At 33.4% G+C, this 21,074-nt stretch overlaps 1 protein-coding gene across 2 annotated transcripts; it reads right to left on the reverse strand.

Moving 5' to 3' along the window:
• Positions 1 to 9,546: 9,546 nt before the first annotated feature.
• On the reverse strand, positions 9,547 to 20,353 carry LOC110028879 (dnaJ homolog subfamily C member 17). 2 transcript variants are annotated; one of them, XM_020730915.1, is made up of 5 exons: positions 19,556 to 20,353; positions 18,885 to 19,118; positions 13,289 to 13,480; positions 9,849 to 9,959; positions 9,547 to 9,772 (listed from the first exon to the last, which is right to left on the reverse strand). In XM_020730915.1, the coding sequence occupies exons 1-4, from the start codon at positions 19,994 to 19,996 to the stop codon at positions 9,930 to 9,932; spliced, it is 897 nt and encodes a 298-aa protein (XP_020586574.1). In that variant the 5' UTR covers positions 19,997 to 20,353; the 3' UTR covers positions 9,547 to 9,772; positions 9,849 to 9,929. The 2 variants fall into 2 exon arrangements, with proteins under 2 accessions (XP_020586574.1, XP_020586583.1); XM_020730924.1 differs by having other exon boundaries at positions 9,845 to 9,959.
• Positions 20,354 to 21,074: the final 721 nt, after the last annotated feature.

The raw sequence follows: 21,074 nt of genomic DNA on the forward strand, positions 1-21,074 counted from the left end.
ATATATATATTTTTTGATAGAAATATAAATGAATCGAATGTGAATAATGATATTTTTTAATGATCCAAACACGAGCTGAGCCTGAGCTCGCTCGTATTCGGTTCATTTACACACCTATACATGGATGCTAGATTTCTTAAATAGCAATATTTCAGATGCTACGTATGTAAAAATAAGTTTGGGCCCTGTGGGCCTTGAAATGGTGTTGACAGACCTATGAGTTTAAGGAGGGTCAAAATTTTCTCTTTAAGGAGGAAATTAGAAAAAACGCTGCAAAATCTCTCTCCATCTAGCAACAATTTGGTTTTCATGCTTCAAAGGTTTCATATGGTAGCAAATCACAATAGTAAATTTCACAAAAAAAAAAATAATAATAAAATAAAAATAAATGAATTAATACTAGAAAAGTTTTCATAAATGAGTATGGTGATGAAAGTTTTGATGCACAAGAAAACAATTCAATCTTGAGCTATGACTCTGATTTGGAGTTGATGACTAGGATATTTGTTAGCAACTACGTGTCTTTTTATAAAAAAAGACGATATAAAGTTAAGGTAAGAACTGAGAAGAGAATCTTAATAAACTCGAGCTAACAAAAGAGTGTGCTTCCAATCAAATTCAATTATAACAAAGAGTTGGATGAAAGCAATTGGAAGCATATGAGTTTTGATCACTACTAAGATTAGCAATCAATTATAAAGCATATCACATCACATCTTCACTTACATAAAAACTTGAGTTGTTTATTTAATACAACATTAGTTCATTTGCGAGCTAAATTCAAATTTTAAATTGATCTTTTGCATGCAAGAAAGTTCCCTGTGGTACAATGTAAGTTTCATGACCTAGATTTGTATAAATATAAGACATACAAATAGAGAAAAGAAATTTAAGAGATACCAAAATTTCCAAGTAAAAAAAAAGAAAGAAAGAAAGAAAGAATCATCTCCTTGACTCAAAAGAAATAATCTACTATGTGGTTGAAATTATAAGAGTTCATTTTTCATTTTAATTGAAAATGTCAGGATTAATAATTAATGCACTCAACAATAGCTCTCTCTGGTGATTATAATGAAAACAGTGGATGCAAAAATGATTGTACCAGTTGGATGAAAATGATGATAAATAAACGGCAATGGTTGGATAATGATAGTCGGACAATAGTCATCAGACAATGGTGATCAGACAATGATAATCAGATAACGATGGTTAGATGATGGTGATCATATAATGACAATCGGATGATGGCGGTTAAATGAAAATGATTAAGTGATAGTAGTTAGAAAATGTTACAATGATTGTGGGTAAAATAACAAGAAGCCTTTATCCCACTAAGTGGGGTCGACAAAATAAATCCATTTTCTCGATTATTTCCTATTAAGTGATATTTTCAATTAATTCTAATATATTAAGAACATTTCTTTATACAATATGCCCAAGTTTTTTTAGGTCAACCTCTATCTTTCTTAACATAAGTTGAATCTAAAATACCTACTCTCCTAACTGAATCATCGTATGGTCGATATTTAATGTGACCAAATTATCTAAGACGACTCTATCTAATCTTCTCCTTCATTGGAGTTATATCAACCACTTCACGAATAAATTCATTTCACATTTCATCTCTAAGTGTCAAGCCACTCATCCACCTAATCATTCTCATCTCAATAACACTTAATATTATGTTTTTGCTTGTCCTTTAAAAGCCATAGCGAATCTCTCGACCAGGTTTAAAAGAGTTGTTGGTATATTTGATAGAGCTAGGATGCCAACATTACAACTAGCTAGAAATATGGGGTCAAGTTTTGATGCTAAGTCGCAATCAATTGGAGAGTTCATCCTTTCGAGATACATGTAATAGGATGAGCCAAGCTGATTCGTGAGCTGGCTTCTTAAATAATAATAATAACACAAAATATACTCAAAATATATTAAAATTCATAATTTATCTTTTATATCATATATTTTCTTTTTATTTTTTATCTTCAAATTGGTCATTCTATTTGTCATTTTATTGTATGATTAGCTTGAATTAATATTATATTCTATCTTTCATAATAAACAACTAGGCTCGTGAGCCACCGTAAACTCCTAAAATTAAGCTCAAGTGAAATAAAAATATATACAAAATAAAATATAAAAAAATAATCTCAAATGACCTCTAAGTTTATCCACATTATTGTGGAATTAACATGTTGATAGTGGAATTTATTTGGATATTGGAGGGTTGATGGATTTGTGAGGAAATTCAACTGTTGACCTTGTTGTCATGTAGATAATGAATTTGATAGAAGAGTTTATTTTGGCCTCGCCCAAGAGGAATAGTTCTCATCAGTGGCAGGAGTTGTTTTAGGGTTTGCATCAATAAAGCATTTGAGTAGTCAACCATATAATCCTCTTTGCAATGTAGACAAAAAATTCAATTGGGAGGTGACAGTTTAGCCTTAAAGACTTGAGAAAATCACACAAAATTGAATCATAATTTTTTGGGCAAAGTCCATATTATGGTATAATTAGACAAGCTTGGAATTCTTATATAAATATGAAAGTTTAGGTGTGGGATATAATACATAATTGTGTGCTACGTATGTAAATGCCTCTTTTTTTCGAAGTAAGATGAGCGCTCGAACTTGACACTATGAAATTTTCTACTTTATTTCCAACCAATATGTTAAATCCCCAACAACCCCATCTTTATCAAAGCATATCAAACTGCTCACGTAGTCAACATAAGAGCATGTTGCGCATCCTCTGGTGCAAAAAGTATCCACAACAACAACAAGAGGCCGACAAATTAGGAAGTCATAGGGGATGCCGATTATTACCCAACCTTGTAAGAATGGATGTCTAAATCGGACCTGGTCGACAAATGAACTAATGAGATCGTGAACTGACCCTCGAACCATTTCAATCTCAACAGAAAAAAAAAATGGATTTATAGAGAATCCGCATCAACATGAAAAATTGTTGCTTGAAATGCGCAACCAATAAAATTAGCAGCAGTTGAACTAATGTGACGAGAAATTGCAAATAGCATGATGATTTTAGAACGTAATACGTTCACAAACACACACACACACACACACACACACACACACACATATATCTACATATATATATATGTAAACGTACATACCACTAAATTCATATGTATTTACATATCTAACACCTGAACTTCAGTTTTTACATACATGTCACCTTACATATGCATGAAACGGTGTATACATATACAACTCATTAATCTCATTATCACAGTTCAAGCAATTATAGCCAACCCATAAATGAGAATCCGCACTCATAGAGAGGAGTGAATATTACGTGCAGTATCTGTAGACACAACTAATCGCACCTATCTCTTCCGCACGCTTCCATAGAGAGATCATTATATCTTAGAATTTGGGAGATGTTATACTGTTGGATCCTAAAGACCTTTGCTATCTAATTGTTGTAATAGTCAATCATGTCACTTAAGCTTGTTCACGTCCCTTAGTTTTCTATTTTCTAGTTTCAAAACCATGCCTCTTTAGGCTAACTAATAACGCGTTCCCGATTTCTCTGAACCTCTTCTAAATATTATTCTTACCCCTCAAATGTAATCCTTATTTATTGTCTCAGGCAAATCAAATTTTGCCATTTAAATTTTGGGAAATTTACATACATACCACACAATCCATATGTGCTTGCATATCTAGCACCTATTGTTTGATATTTACATAGGAATATCCACAAAAACAGGGATGATTGTGGTTTCCTTAAAGAAATCAAAATGGGTAGACCAATTCACCATTGTCATCAAAAAATGGCTAACACTATATATGTACGGTAAAAAAAGAGTATGGTGTCATTAGAATCTAAAGAAAGTTTGATAAGACATAAAATTTAACAATTAGTTGCAAGTATGACATGAATTTGGGAATAATATCCATATTGGATAACAAAGAGAAAATTTACCAGCAATAGTGAACGAGAAGGTTAGAGCAAATTCAAAAATCTCAACAGCAGTGAAAATAAGTGAAGCCTTTTCTTGGGTGTCAGCATAATAAATATCATCTACTTGAATTGCATTCTTTCGAGTCACTGTCTTCATGAGTCATGCCTTAAAAGTGGGGGGAGCTAATAGCACCTGCAAGCAAAATGGTAAGAAATCATTACTTGCTCCCCCCATAGAGGGTACCTGTGTGTGTGTGTATAAAAGCAGACATGGCTCCCTGCAGAAGAACGCCCTAACACACTACCACTGGGAAAAAAAAAGCTTGTTCGCATACAAGAAAATCTTCAGCATGATGAAAGAATGATAAGGATTACACGAACCACAAACCTGACAATCCACCCACAACAATGGCAAAAGAGAGGCACGGGCAAAAGAAGAGGAGCCTTGGAGATAACAAGAGCGACTGGAGCAGGGGGCAAAGGTGGATTAGAGCGAACCACCAAAACCATGGGAGCAAAAGGAGAAGGAACCTCAAAGATGACCAAATTGATCCTAAAAAGGTTTGGAGAGGTGGAACTACCAAAACCATAGAAGCCTCCAAAGAAAGAAAAGGCCGATAGCAATAGCCCAATATATGTGAGGAGGAAAGCAGAATAGATATAGAATAAAAGAAAGAAAGCATTGTACAGAGGGAAAAGTTGAGGTTTGAAAAGGAAGATGAGAGTAGAGTTATAGATATAAAAGGATCGACATAAAAAATAAATGGCATGCACAGTAGCAAAAAAATCATGTAGCATGCGCACGTGCTTAGAAGCCAAATAGGAGAACAGGCCTACAGGGTAAGACAAGGGCGAAACATCTTGAAGCAACCCCTCACGTGAGCATGAGGGCTGGAGGAACGAATGTAAAAAATTTTTGCACGTGCATGCAAAATGTTGGAGCGTGATGATGTGATATAATTGACGCATGGCACAATTATATAAGACTTTTTGGCTTTTTATTAGGTTGTGAAGCTTTTAGAGAGTTAGAATATCTTGTAAGGTGTTTTAGTGGAGCATTAGAATGATTGCACATGGAACTTGTCATTATGTCAACGTGAAACATTACAAAGCTTTCCAATTTGGGTTAAATTAAGCTTCGAGGCACATTTCTTTGGGAAGAGGGAGGCGTCAACATTTAAAATTTTGGTTCTTTGGGGTTGGCAACGACAAGGTGGAAAGGTGGACAACAAGACACAACAACGGAGACGAATAAAGGACAGCAAGAATGGTTGGACAAGCAGGAAGAAGGGTTTGGTGGTTGCAGAAGATAGCGGAGCTGCTATCCTTGTGAGACCTGCAGCAAGTACGGCAACAGAGGCAAGGGAAAAGAGGTTGAAGAGGATGGGAATATCGAGGATAAATTCTCTCGTAGGAACAATATACAGTCGGAGCTCCACCCGACCCTCGGGAGTGAGTCACCGCCGCAGAATGAGAAACAGCTGAAACACCACTCGTCCTTGGATACAATCTCATAAGAAAAAAAAGACATCGATGGTTGTCAGGACAGAAACATCAGCAAATAACTGCCCAAAAAACACGAAAACAATATATTTATAGACCTAGGGTAAATAGGAGCGGACCCAAAGAAAGGGTCGACCGACCCTACTGGAATAGTCCAAGATTCCATCTCCTGCCACAATTCGCATTGCTATACCAGAGATGGCAGACACATCCCAATGCTATAGCAAGGAACGTGACAAAAGCTTTTGTGGGAAGCTTCTGTGTCAATACATATATATATATATATATATATATTGAGCCCTTATTTCTAGTGGGTGATGTGGGAGATTTTCCAAGATAATTTAGGTGTTCCTCAAGTACCGATTAGGCGTCGTTTGAGTAATTTTGGTGAAAACCGAGGTAATTTGGGCCTTATTTAAGTGCATCACATTTGTAATTTTTTGTTTCCATCATGTTCATTTGATTTGATTGTGAAAGATATCTCTTGATCAATTTCAATGTTCTAGAAGTACTGACATTGTATATCGTATAAACAAATATCATTCAAGTAGGTTCGACAGTGTTCGAAGTGAAACTATCCCAATTTGAATGTTGTGTTTGTTCTTAACACAATCAATCGCATCGTAAGGCAAAGAAGGTAAAGGTGGCCAACACCAGTTGCACAATTCTATGGAACTTCAACTGCATCTCCCCACGTTGTCACATGTCATTGAGATTCATCAACCTTAATCATCGGTACTTTGAATATAATTAACACCACCAAAATTATATTAGCATGCCCAAATTATTGACTCCTTTAGTTGGAACCTTTTCGCCACAACCTGCCTATTCTCCATTCCAACCACTCAAATTTAAGAACGCACATACCACCAACTCTTCCAACCGGTAACAACCATACATTGACAGCACATGTATGTCTCTCCCTCCATGAAAACTAGTTGGGCTCCACTATGGTGTTATTGCTTGCTTGCTTCTTGTCGCATATAGCTCTCTTCGTCTCCCTCTGGTCCCCTTCGTGTTTGTCAATAGATGATCGGCGTCAATTATTAAAGCTTCAATGGCATCCCATCAGGCTTCTCCAACTAACACACACATATTCCAAACATAACATCTCCTATTCAGCCTCCTAAAGAAGCCTTCAACAAATTTTCTCCAATAAATTAGTTTCATGTTGATCAGCCCAACATGTCACTATTTGGCCTTTGACACTGTGTCGCTCACTAACGCACTAGTCTAAGCATATTGAGAGCACATTTCAATTAGAATCTAGAGAAATATGTCACATGTCCAATGACCAATGCAAAAAAAGAATCATAAGTTACTATTAGAAAATTAAACCGACTGCTCAAGCAACAAAGGAAAAGACTACCTCCTCTTATAAACGCTTTATGCCCAACACCTAAGAACTAGGCTTCACTACTCCATTGAGACTGAACTCATGTAAATAAAAATGAGTCCTTCTCCCTCTACTCCATTTCTTCACTAATAGCATCACTCGACAAAGGTGGACCTTCCAATATACATACACATTTTATCTATCATTATGGACTTTCTTACCACAATAAATGAGCATAGCCTACAAAGCTATATCAGATAAATTTACCATCTTCGTATGTCTTCCGTCTTACTCTCATCTTCACGGGCACAACAGCCACCACTACTGCGAAGCTTGCTGAAACCACCCTCCGGAATAGACAATCAACAATTTTCTTTCCTCCAGCCTAGAAAAATCTGAGGCAGAAGACTCAACATTCCTCATGTTTGAATCTTTCTCGCCAGGAAATATTGTGAGAAATAGAAATTTATGGTAGGATTCCAAGCATATTTACAACCAAATATATAATAAAAATTAATTTAGAATTTAACCATCCTAATTTACTCAAAAAACAAAAGCAAATTGATTCGTGAACAAACTCTACATTACAAGAAAGCTCATCTCCAAATAACAAAATATCCTAATTTACTCAAAAACAAAAGCAATTGATTCATGAACAAACTCTACATTATAAGAAATCTTATCTCCAAATAACAAAATAAATACAAATTAAGACATAATTTTGGTAAAAATTTGTCACAGTATTCATTAAACAAAAACTTATCGAATTGAGTGTAAAATTCAAACACATCGTTATCCTTAACGTAAATTCCAAATTTTGCACCTCATGATCGCCAAGCCTTCAATTCAAGTTGTAAACTCTAGTAGAGTCCCGATGATACTCAATTTAATCTCAATAGTGTGATCTAAGAATTTAGCACCTTCCAAATTATACATAAAAATAAGAAAAGTAAAATTTCAATAAACATAATTCTTTCATGATCAAATACATAGATTGTGAGGAAAGCTTTTTCTTATCGTCTTTCTTTAAGTGAAAAATCAGATTGACTACATCTTTCATGATCAGATCGCATTTTCCTTAATAATTCAGCGTGAACTTTATATATTCATCTTATTTGTATATTTTCAATTATTTATAGAGCATGCCCAAACCACCAATTTTATTTTTGACAGACTCGCCTTCAAGATTGGTTACTCCGATTTTCTTTCTAATATTATCATTATGCAACATATTCTTTCTAGTTTACACAGCATCCATCCTCAACATCCTCATTCCACTAAAAAAATTAGAGGGGTGAATCCAATTCCGCTGCATTCTCATGAAAACTGGTATGCATCCATTTGGCTAATAGTTTGGGCTTTTTCTTTCTTCTCCGCATCATTGGAATATTCTGTTGGAGCACAAATGTCACCTAATACAGCGAAAAATTCCAATAATGGACAACTGGTAGAAGTACAATCTCTTCTTTAATTTATCTATCGATTGTTTCCACTTGCTGCTTCCTGAGAATATCAACGGACTGATTTCATCTCAAGCCAACAACCTTTTCAAGAAAAATTTAGAGTGCATTTATGGAACAAAATTTCTCACACAAATAAATTTCGCCCCGGTCAATACAATAACTTATACGGCAACCACTTTTCATTGATATGAAAGCATATAAAAATAGAGAAGCGTCCTAAACAGTGTAAAATTTGTTTATATAACACGACATGTCCATAAATATTGATTGCTGCTAAATTTCAAGGTGCAAAGAGCATTAATCTTAAATATATGGTGCCTTTTTCTAATATTGCCAAAAGGCGCACTTACATAAATACCACCTACATCCTATGTACTTACATATATAACACGTAAAGTTTATTTTTTAAATTTATACCACCCAAATCCGATAAGGAGAGTAGATGTTTTAGATTCGACTTAAGAAAGGCAGAGGTAGACCGAGGAAGACTTGGGCTTGTATTAAAAATGATCTTAATTTATTAGAACTACATGAAAATATGACACTAAATAGGACGCAATGGAGAAAAAGGATTTATGTAGCCGACCCCACGTAGTGGAATTAAGGCTTTGTTGTTGTTGTTGTTGTTGTTGTTGTTGTATTTATACCACCCAAATCTTTCATATCACATAAAAAATACCACCATTTTAGGTTTTAAAAAGTGAAAGACTCCTTTTCATGCATATGTAAGGTGATATGTATGTAAAAATTTATGTTTAGGTGTTAAAAGGGAACATCAAAGTATTCCCCACGCAGTCAAGTTTTCATTAGACATAAAGGTGAAGTTAAAAAACCATCAGATTGACAACAGCATTGGAAATATTAAAAAGGTGAAATATTAGTGTACGATGTCAGGCAATGGAGGAACAATTTCAAGCCCAACGGATTTGAAATGGCAGGCAACTACCTAAGATCAAAACAAAAAGCAATTCTCCATGGCAACAGATAATAAGCTATAAAATTATCATCTTTCAGAATCAATAAAAACACAAGAAACCAGTCAAATTCAGATAGATAAGAGTGAAGTGCTAAATTTTGTAATGAAATTAGGAAATTTACATATGTAGCACACAATGTTTTATTTACATACGCCTAAAATTCCATATCAAAGTATGCATGAAAGGTGTATTTGACTTTTAAAAAGTGGTAAAAGTTCTTTTTCTGCTGTGATATTAAAGATTTGGGTGCTACGTATGAAAATATGAAAGTTTAGATGTAAGATATGTAAATACATAAAAATTGTGTGCAATGTATGTAAATTGTGTGCAATGCAATGTATGTAAATGTCCCAATGAAGTTTAAATATAACCACCTAGTTGAGCACATACAACTCACATTCGCCTGCTTAAGTTAGTTATTGAATCTTCACGCAGAAAAGACACCAGATCTTCAGAAAACATGTTATTGAGCCACAGAGCTTTAGATAATTCTTGACTGTCACATCAGACATGATTATCATTCTCATAAACCTTGCTAAGCAATGTGGATCATGATAAATATCCTAAGAACAAAAAAATAATGAATAAATATGGAACAAAAATTGGAGGAAGATCTCGGGCAAATCAATAATAACCTACAAGTATGTGAATGCCCGCCATGAAGATATGAAGTCATATATGTGCCAGTATTTTTCCATTAACGCAAATAATTCTCTCATACTATCTCATGCATTTCTTCTTTTCATTGGCCTGCAAATATACAAGAAACAGTCATTTAAAAAAACTACAGAAACTGTGTAGAGTAAAATGACACATTTAGCTAACCGGGAATCAAAAGCTCAATCCATCAAACAACCGCTGGCTTGTACAAACCATAAAATATTTAGATCCAAATCTATATTCAATAAGTGTTTGGGAATTTTACATTAATATCACACAATTCTTATGTAAATACATATCTAACACCTAAACTGTCATATTTACATTTATAACATTGCTATAGCGCCTCAAAGAAAGGTAAATCTCTCTATAAGTATGAATTAGAGCTAATTGCTCACTGTCACATGTTATACATTGAAAATTAATAATGACTTTTAAATATGAAAGGAAGAGATCATAAAATGACAAATGTAAACAAAACTTTTGCTTATTTTTCCAAATCTAGAAAAACAGATTTATCAATCCATAAAAATTATTGGAAAAGAATCAATGAAAAAGGAAAGAATTGGAATTGATTCTAATCTTTCTCGAAACAAACAAAAATAAAAGAAAGAGGTAAACATAAAACATTGATAGACTTGAGCCATTTTGAGGGCTTATTTCAGAACAAAAACAAAGAAGCTTATGAAATAAAAAAGGGTTGCCCACCCGATTAATGGGGATTTCTTAAATATTCTATTTCCAAAGTATCAAGGTCTACAAAAAGGAATCAAATATGAGGCTGAGTTCTAAGATAAACTAAGCTAGTAACCGAAAAGATGGTGAACAAAAGAAACCCATTGACTCAGGAAGAACATCAAAAGTATTTTCAATGCTAAAAAGACAAATTTTCCCAACAGCTCTCATACCAGAACACAAGAAGAAAGGATCTTGATCTGGTTTACAAGGAAGTTCATCCAAAAAACCTTTTAACCATTACAGAGAATTATCATGAGAAAAATGGCCAAAGTCCATCTATTTTTCTTTATTAAGAATGATAAAGCTATAAGTTGGTAAAAATACCAGGAAAAAGTGACAAACTTAAAATATAAGAAAATTAAGATTAGAATTAGCAATAGACGTGTTTATGAAGATTTGAACAAGCAGTGCAAAAATAGAAAAACTCTATGAAGCTTTGAAATTCTCTAGGATTTATCTTTTAGTCACCTCCCATGCAACTTAAGTGTATATTGAAGATCTCCTTTTCAAGGATGAAATATCCTATTTATACAATTGACTTCTTGGAATGAAAACAACTAGCACTGGTTACTTCATAGAAAGAAGAATTTTACTTAGGCCCTGAGATGAGAATCATTATCAACTTTACCACAATTTACAAAATCCAGTATTATTAAACCATTAAAGAAAATATTTTGGAAAAAGTTACTTGATCGTCAATTGTAAATGAAGAAAGAAGCAAGAAGCAATCATTTGTGTATTGATTCAGATTTTGTTTCTTTGCTTCCTCAATTTCTAGCCATGCCACAATTCATCAACCCCCCTACCCAAGCTACACATATCTATTATTTACTACTTCAATAGGAGATGCTCATAAAGGACTTTAGTATAATCAATTCTAAATCTATACTTCATAATTTACCACATATATGTTAAGATTTTAAGTTTGTCGCTACAGATTAGTTATAAGTGGCTTATTCATTGATCAAAACTCAAAATCATATAGAATAGCTAGTCTGAATGACGTGGAGATCATGGAAAGAAGTTTTAAGATTGTGTTTTCTGCCTCTCAATTCCACTATCCTGTAATCTATGGATCCAAAGGAGTCTACTTAACATCTGACAACTCCCAGATTCCACTATCCTCTAATCTATGGATCCATAGGAGTCTACTGCTTAGTTATAAGTGACTTATTCTGAACTCCTTATTTTCTACAATATCATTGCCTTTTCTGCTCTCCAAGGGATGATGGTATCTCTGGTTTTCCGGCCACTTGTTCCCATAAAAAGAAGGAAATAAATCCACATTCAGTTCTCTTTATTATACATTTAGGACTTATTGTATTCTTATTTTATGTTTCTGTCTTGTTCTTGTAAGATAATTACTCTGTAATTGAACTGCCATTTAATGCATAGTGCAAGAGAGTTTGTATTTGTCTTCTATGGTGTTTTCTTCTTGTTTGATAAATAAATAAATAAGATATGCTCTCCGATTTCCCAATGTTTTTCTTCAAGGTATCAAAGCCGCTTCTTTGATTCTATTTTTTCAGTTTAACTTGAGTATGGTTAAACATGAAATGGACTGCAATAGAAGCTATAACTCTCATGCACGCTCGAGTTGTAAATCCAAAACTCATAATAGCAATGGCGGCCAAAAAAATTTCATAAATCTTCCTATCACAAAGCAAAAATTGAAAGGATAAAATTAACATCAAAGCAAAAATTAAAAAGGCAATGAAGACTACCTCATTAAACCTACTATGTCTCCGCACGAAAGATCAAAAGTCGCAATATGTAGAATATCTATATGTGTGTGTGTGCCGCAAGTCATGGTCTGCAAAATTACACTACTCAAAATTATTTGTTTTTTAAAATTTAAAAATAAATGAAGACACCCAAAATTAATGAAGGCTTTATGTTTTTAAAAATAAATGAAGACACCCAAAATTACAATACTCCCACTCAAATCTCAATATTGGCAAATGTTAAAAACTTGACACCGTGAAATCATAATAAATTTTTATTTATATTTAAAATTTTTTATAATAGTTCCAACTTAGTGAAATCATAATATATAAATGTGACTTAATATTTCGAAATAATTAAATCTTACAATCACTAAATTTCATATCATGTACTTAGATGTTCTTTCACTATACTAAAGCCGTCCTTTTCCAAAAAACTTGACACCGTTATTTTAATTTTTTTAAGATTTCATTTAATGCTAAAAAATTAAGATATCACTGGGTATAAATGATGAAATAACAAACATGGTTAAAACAGGGGACGTTGCTAGTATATTTTCTATAGATAAGTGCCAAGACCTCACCAACTTGAAATTTTACCTGTCTAAATCATCACAAAATTATCACTATTTTCTCAAGCCAAAATACATTAGCCAACTTCCAATAAGCTAATGCACTCAAATCCAAAGTCAGAGAAATGAAGTGGAAAGAGATGTTTGCATTACCAGAAAAATAAGAAATATAATAAATAAGATATAGACACTTATAAATTTATGTATCTATCAAGCATTTTGTGTTTCATTGTTCCGTTATAATATTTAAATGAGTTTTTAATGAAGGAATAAAACTGGAAGGATGGATGATGAATTTTATGCCAACTAACGTATGCAATATATGGTGCCATGAACGCAACAACATATAATAAAGTTGATCACTCTTGAGATAATGAATATCTACCTCCTGAAGTTTTTTCATCACAAATGCCTCATAATCTTGAAAGCCAACTCCTACAACATTGTTAATTCCAGGGCCCATGCTCTCGTTCTGATTTGTAGATGCGGTATCTGAAAACATAGGTGCAATGGGTTCCAGCGGAAGAACAAGCAATGGGTTTCTTATTTCCCCGCTCATACTTTGTACCGCTCTTACCTGATGGACAAATGAAGGAGTAAGAATAAGCTTTTGGAATTGCATATTAGCATGTAAAGATGCGAATGCCAAATTTCTTTCATAGATCTGCTAATAAATCTAAAGAAAGAAGGAAAAAAAACAGACAATAGTGAATGCCAAAAAATTTTGCAATATTGTGTTTTATATACAAATTTTTTTTATCAGAAATATATATATATATATATATATATATATATTTATAACCCAAATGCACGTGGCTAGAATTAATCTCAATAGAAGTTGAAAACAAAGAAGGCTGCAGAGCATAAGAAAGAATATGATGCTTTTATAACTAGGTGACTCTTATAGGCATTGTTTAGGCAAAGAGAGGGCCAAAAAAAAAAGGGAAGAGGAGAAAGTTTTGGTACATTAAAATGATATACCGATTCATCCTAAACAAGGAAGTAAACAAGTCAAACCAAGGGTTACTTTGAGCGTAAGCCCAAGCTTAATTAATCAATCAAGTTCGAGCTGAAACTTAAGATCGAACTAAATCCTGCAAGTTCAAGTCATCCCACAAACCGGCTTATTTATTATGAAAGAGAAAATATAATTTTGAGTTAAGAATATATTGCAATAAAATGATAAACATAAAAAAGTAATCTGAAAAATCATAAGTATCACTTAATATAAGAAAATAAGACATGAATTCTAATATATTTTAAGTGTTTTTCATAATATAATTAAACTTGCTCACGAAATATTAAATCAAGTCAAAACTAGCTCTAATTTGGCTTATTAGCTCCTCAAGCTCTACTCACAAACCATCTATAAAGTAAAGCCCGAGTCTGCTTCAATCAGTTACACCCTAACCCCTAAACGCATATATCCTACTAAACTAAAACACATACAAGGCTTTAATCTATTATTGTAAAAAGTTCTAAAATATACCTATTAAGGCCCACATAATTATTCTGGAATAGTCCAAAGAGAAGGCAGCTAAGACTAATTACATCAGAGAAGGTGCAAACAAAAAAAGTATAAGCAGGGCAGAACTAAACATGATTGAAATGAATATATCAGTAATCTAAAACATCGTATGAAAATTAGATGATTCAAAACTTACATAAATAGGACGCTAATACCACAACTAAACAAGAAAATTATAGTGAAGATAAACTCTATAGAACAATAAAATGGGCTAAATGAAAAATCAAGCGAGGCACCATGTATCATTTGAAACAACTAGCAACTCAGAAGCTAAAATTTTTTTTAAAAAGAAGACATTTTTGCAATAGAAAAGATCAACTAGATCATTAAAAAATAAGAGAAACTCGTGTGACATAATAATGAGTTTTAAGCAATCTTTTAAAACTGCAATTTCTACACAATATAAGAGGTTTAAGTTGAACAGGTACATGATAAAAAATTTCAAATGCAACAAGTGGATTCTCAATGAATAAAAATAAAATGTTAAAAATAATATTCTTAAATAAATTAAAAGGAGAAGATATATCATGGCTTCAATATTAAGGTTATACAGGTAAATTTAAAGACAATCGATAAAATATTTTGATTTTAGAAAGTTATTATCAGAACATCAAAATGATCTTAATTTATTAGAATTAAATGAAAATATGGCACTCAATAGACACAATGGAGAAAAAGGATTTGTGTAGAAGAACCCACTTAGTGGGGTAAAGGCTTGATTGTCACTGTTGTTGTTGTTGTCATGTCAAAACATTGAAATGTAATTTTGCAGAAATATTTTACTTTAATCCGCTAGCATTTTTTTTTTATATTTTTCAAGGAATAATGTAAAAGTAGCATTTCAAACTAATGTCTTCTTAAATCGAAAAATAATAGAAGCAATAATCGAAAATACAAAGAATTATTCGAGTCTAGCAAACTGGAAAATGGAAAACCAAAAACACCCAAAAAAGAGACATACAAGAACTTTAATCACCATTAAAGAAAGTCTAGAGAATCGTCAAGTTAGCAGGGGAAATATGAATTGACTGCTGCTTGCATAGAACACAAAGCCTTGCTTTCTAGAAATTTAGATATAAATAGTGATGCATCCCTCTTTACCTTTTCTCATCAATAACAAAAAAATTATAAAAAAAAACAAGCATGATATTATTACATTTCACTTTATAAGGTCTATAGTCAAAATTTAGCCTCCATGTAAATTGTTCTTTCTATATACTTTCTCCATTTCAAGAACATTCGTTTGGGGGTAATTCATAAGACACTGCTCGTACTTGACATAGCTTCTTTCACAATCTCAATTTAAGTTGATCAAGGATCTTTCATTAGGTACATCGAAAATTTATCAAACATTAAAAAACACTAACCAAGATCCCCCAAATAACAAAGAAACACTTGTTGATATCCGCCTAGAGAAATCCCAGCCTATGAAGGAGCTTGAAATTGGAGGAAGAAGGATTAGGGGATAATTAAATATTCAATGGAGTTTTTTAATGTACTGTTTATAAAAGTTAAAAATTAGAAGCTCATTCAAAAAAGTTTTAAAATAGCATCTTTCTTAAAAAGGGCTGAATAACAAAAGATACTATACAAATTTCCCGAAAATCATAAACTTTGCACAGCCAACATTATTAAATCCAACTAAATATGCCACACTTGAGCAATAATAATAACAAATTATGGTTAACTGTAGTAAGAAAATGTTAAAATTGAGCAAGACAAATGTTGAACCAACTGACTAAAGTGGTCTTAGACAATTCAGTTCGGCCCTTTAAGAAATAGACCATGCCAAGGCAATGCATTGAGGTTCACCAGGATTTTTTCTCAGTTTCTTCGCAAATGGTATTCTTAAATAAGAGGAATAAAAAAGCGAGCTAATATATTTTAATAAAAAGTTATATTTTCCGGCATCAAAGTAGAACCTTTCAATAGAGAATGGAGAAAAAAACAAATATGCAGCATTAACAAGGTAAGTATAATTTAGTCTGGTCAAAGGTTATGGGTGTTACATTCATACACAATGCAATATTCCGTGATAATAAGAAAATAACTCCAAGCTCCCTCTTACTTTCAGATTTTCTATCTTTTTGCTAATTCTCATTGATAATATCATTATTGCAACAATTTTAAGGAAATATATCTAACAATATGATAATCTTTCATTTATGCAGTTAAAAAGAATGATATAAACAGGACTAAGATATGGGAGTAATATATCAAAGAGTTGAAAAGCACCGTAGGAAAAGTTCCTTCTACAAACAAAAATGCTCTATAAAAGCAACCTAAGCTAAAAAGAATATTGTCAAAGCAACCTAAGCTAAAAGAATATTGTCAAGGAAATCTAAACTCGGACACAAGATCGAGGTTATTGATAATCCATTTTTTTAAATGTTGTACTGTGGATGTGTTTCGCAGTCCTGAAGTATGCAAGGAAATATAAGGGCATGGCTTTACTTCTTTCTTCTTCATCTTTTATTCTTTTGGTTGGATTAATCTTCAGAAATTTCAAAGATAGATGGATATTACTAACCAATCAATTTAATTAATTTTGAAAAGGCAGGTTGGACCAGTTTTAAAGCTAGCAATAGTAAAAAATGGCCTAAGTTCAACTTAGGTCAATCCTCTTTTGAAGTGAGACCTTATAAGCTTTTGAGACCTTGATAAAAAACCTAGAAAATTCCTTCTGCCATCCAGTTCCTCACATTAACTACTCAAAGCCATCATATCATCCTTATAATAAAATGAGTAAAAATATAAATTTAGGACATTTAGTATTACAATCATTATATGATATGATGATTTCTTGTGAAAAAAAAAAATTATCTCCTTGAAAGGAAACAAATTCACTAACACGGCAATAACAAGAAGCTTATGAAAAATTGTAATTTAAGGTAACCAATGCCATCCTGACGGGTTGGATGAAAGAAAAAACTACTGAGCACGCTAATCTGAAGCCACGGAGAAGTAAATGATCGAGTAATACTAAGAAATATAGGTCCTCACAAAAGATATTTGAGTAACTGATGGGGGAAATGAACTCCAATGAAAGTGACAGGCATTAAGAGCAAATTTTTACTTAGGAGGAAAACAGAAATAAATGGAATATTAAATAATATTAAAATAAACTTATCATGTAGATACTGTTGCTTAAACTTTAAAATCCATGTTATTCATGTGAGAATTTCATAAAATAATTAAAACTTTATAGCATATATATTTTTTTAAGAACTTGAATCCCAGATCTCTCCTTAGGTGGCCGATGGCAACACCACAGGCTAAATATTTGTAAGATACAATTAGGTAAAACAAAAGCTTTAAATAGATCAGATCGTCATTTCCACGAGGTTGAAATAAATTAAAGGGAAGTTTACAAGCATACAACACAATTCTTCTGTATTTACATATCTAAAAACTAAATTTTCATATTTACATACATAACGCTTTGGTGGGATGAACCTGAGCATGAAAAGGTATATTTCATTTTTAAAAAGTGGGTGATAGTGGTATTTTTTATGTGATATTAAAGATACTGAGTGTTATGAATGTAAATAATTGGTGTTAGGCATGTAAATATCTAAGAATTGTGTGATATGTATGTAAATGCCCTAAAAACAAAACTTACTCACTTTCAAACTAATAATCTAAAAACATGTAGAGGTGTTTGGTAGCCCTGTTTTAACAGGATCACCGTCTGGATTTCACGTAAATCCGCCAAATGTGAATTTTGGAGGAGCTAAATCCGGTGATCAGTTAAATCCAATATTTCTTATGCCAAAACGTAAATCACGGATGATTTACTAAATCTGTTCGAGAGTTGAATTTAAGGGATTTAAGGAGAGTTGAAGTAACAATGTGTTGAAACCTGATAAAATGCCAAACATAAGAGATGGATTTAAGAACATTTTACTGGATTTAACAGCACCGGGTTTTATAAATCCGGATTTACCAGATTTACTAAATCCTACTTGCAACCAAACGGCCCCGTAATATGACAATCAACATGGCAAGCTATTGGATGTTCAATGCATTCCTTAAAAAAACATGAACTCTAGAAGGACGGAAAAAGATGAACTGGTATCCAACTCTGGATTCTGATAAACACTTCCTTTTAACAAACGCAAAGATGAGATGCGTGCATCACCAGTGCAAATACAGAAAAAGAAGGGGCATTTACATACATACCACCCAATTCTTATGCATTTACATTTCTAACAGCTAAATTTTACTTTTACATTTATACTACCTAAATCTTTCATATCACATAAAAAATACAATCATTTTAACTTTTAAAAAGTTAAATACACAGTTAAATACACCTTTTCAAAAAGTTAAATACACCTTTTCATGCATAGGTAGGGTGGCATGCATGTAATAATTGATATTTAGTTGTTAGATATGTAAATACATAAGAATTGAGTGCTATGTATGTAAATCTTCCAAAATAAGAGCTCACCACAGCTTCTCGGGAAGCCATTACAATAAAAGCTGATGCCTTCTTCTTTGAATTGTTTGACCGGATCACAACATCCTCAACTATGCCAAAACTCTCAAATATTCCACGTAGCTTGGCAGCACCATAATCTCCAGCACTTGGCTCCCAAGAAACCTTCAGTGTCCTCCCTTTATCCAAACTTCCTCCTGCGTTCTCTCCCCCTACCTTACTTTCTCCATTTTGTTGCCCACAAACCTGGCACGCATTAAACAAATAAGACTACATCCAGTTTAGTAACATAGAAAAATAGATATCCAATATTCAACTTTGATCATCTGGGAAAAATAAGTAATTTGAAATAATCAAGTAAAGGATATCTGTTTAGGCAATGATAAGGTAATGGGTGAATATAATGAATCTCAAAATAGTCACTCTAAATTTTCAAATAAAAATCTTGATTATTTAGAGAGGATTAGGAATAAATGAAAAAGACATTATTTTCAGTGTGCCAAAACGCAAACACAGCAGCATATTGTAAGATGTCAATGACATATAGAAGATGTTTAGTTTAATTTAAAAAATAAAAACGAGGCTGACTTCATCTCGTGGATTTAATGCTCAGCTGCCACTAAAACAACAGCAAGTCGAACGGACTCTATCAATTTAACAGAAAGTTCTGCTCCGTGTTTTACCGACTCGGAGGCCTTCTTAGCTTTGAATTCTGCAATCTCCTTTTTCAGCTCATCCGCCTTCCTCTTCTCCTTCAGCCGGACCTCCTCAGCCGGATCAACAGCCACCGCTGCAGATCGCTCCCTCTCCTCAAGATCAGTGGCCATTTTCCGGCGCTTTGCGTCCTGGAATGAATCGCGGACGACCTGTTCACGTCGAGCTCGGAGTTTTGCATCGAAATCAGAGCGTTTCGCCTTGTCAAGGAGAAACTCAAAGGAGGAGGTCAGAAGCTGGAAATCTGCAGTGGCGTTAGGATCATCGGGGCGCTTGTCCGGATGGCGGAAGCGAGATTGCTTCCGATAAGCTTTTCTGATTTCTTTTAATGAAAGCTTTGATCCTTCCTCGCCGGACGGTAGACCGAGAACAGCGTAGTGGTCTACATAGTCTTCCTTTGAAGGTGCCATCAGAAGATGCCTCGATAGCGATAGAGCAGACGACGACGGGTTAGGGCAGAGAAATTTTGCGGCACCGGTAATGTGAGAGAAGCAGAAGCTGCGGCGGCAGTTGTATCCCTAACGGGTGTTACCTTTCTTCATCTTCTGCCTCCATGTTTGAGTTAGGAACGGTGCGAAAAGAGAGAAAGATGGTAGCTTCAGATCGTTGTTTGACTCGATCCCGCCATTGAACGGTGCGAAAAGAGAGAGATGGTAGTTTCCAGTTAGCCCTAACTGCGATGCATCGCGACGGCTCGGAGACGAAGAAATTGCGTCAGTGGATTTAACCCAAGGGTGGGCGGCTAAAGCTGGATTGAAGTAGCGGCTCTCAAGTCGTTGCACAAAAAAGTATGTTTCAAAAAGTTGCAAAAATAATTTATTTTATTTTGTAAAAATCTGCTCGTTGCAACGGATAATTTAATAACTCGAGTTGAAAAGAATATATTTATATCATAAAAATTTATAAAAATAGTAAATACGACAGTTTCTCAAACAGAACGGTAATGACGGTCTGAAAAACAAAACATACAGAAAAATATCTCAAACTAACTATAAATCTAACCAAACACAAAAAAATAAAAATGAAATCAAATTATTTGTTAAATAGTCATCTTCTCGATTTCTTATTTTCTGCGACGTAAATCCAACTGTAAGACAGGTTTAATGAATTTATGTTGTTGTTACTTGCAACCTTCATTTCATTAACGGTTCACAATATTTATCAAATTTGATTAATCATATTTAACTAAATCCGGCACACAGGGTCTTTGGGCGAAACCGGGAGCAGGGGATGTTGGTGAGGGTTTCAGGTAAGTGAAAATATTGAATTCAGACAGCTACTCATGAGGCACCATGTCAATTCATTTTCTTACCTGTGTGACGATGTGGTGGCTTATGATTGATCGTTTGGACGTGCGGCTTCAGAACAAAATATTTTCTCTTCGGAGAAAAAGGAAAAAGTGAAGATGTGATTCTTGTTTTAATTTAGTTTTATTTTAATTTATAATTAATTTTTAATTAATATGTCAACAAATTGATTATTATTAGA

Source organism: Phalaenopsis equestris, unplaced genomic scaffold (genome assembly GCF_001263595.1).
Source record: "Phalaenopsis equestris unplaced genomic scaffold, ASM126359v1 Scaffold000002, whole genome shotgun sequence".
NCBI lineage: Eukaryota > Viridiplantae > Streptophyta > Magnoliopsida > Asparagales > Orchidaceae > Phalaenopsis > Phalaenopsis equestris.

Bases quoted from the DNA above. Each gene is read 5' to 3' on its own strand.
- LOC110028879 (XM_020730915.1), bottom strand. From the start codon at position 19,996: ATGGCACCTTCAAAGGAAGACTATGTAGACCACTACGCTGTTCTCGGT. The intron at 19,119-19,555 runs GTAAAACACGGA...AATGCGTGCCAG, and splicing joins CTAAGAAGGCCTCCGAGTCG to GTTTGTGGGCAACAAAATGG. The intron at 9,960-13,288 runs GTAGATATTCAT...GTATATTTGCAG, and splicing joins TGATGAAAAAACTTCAGGAG to GCCAATGAAAAGAAGAAATG.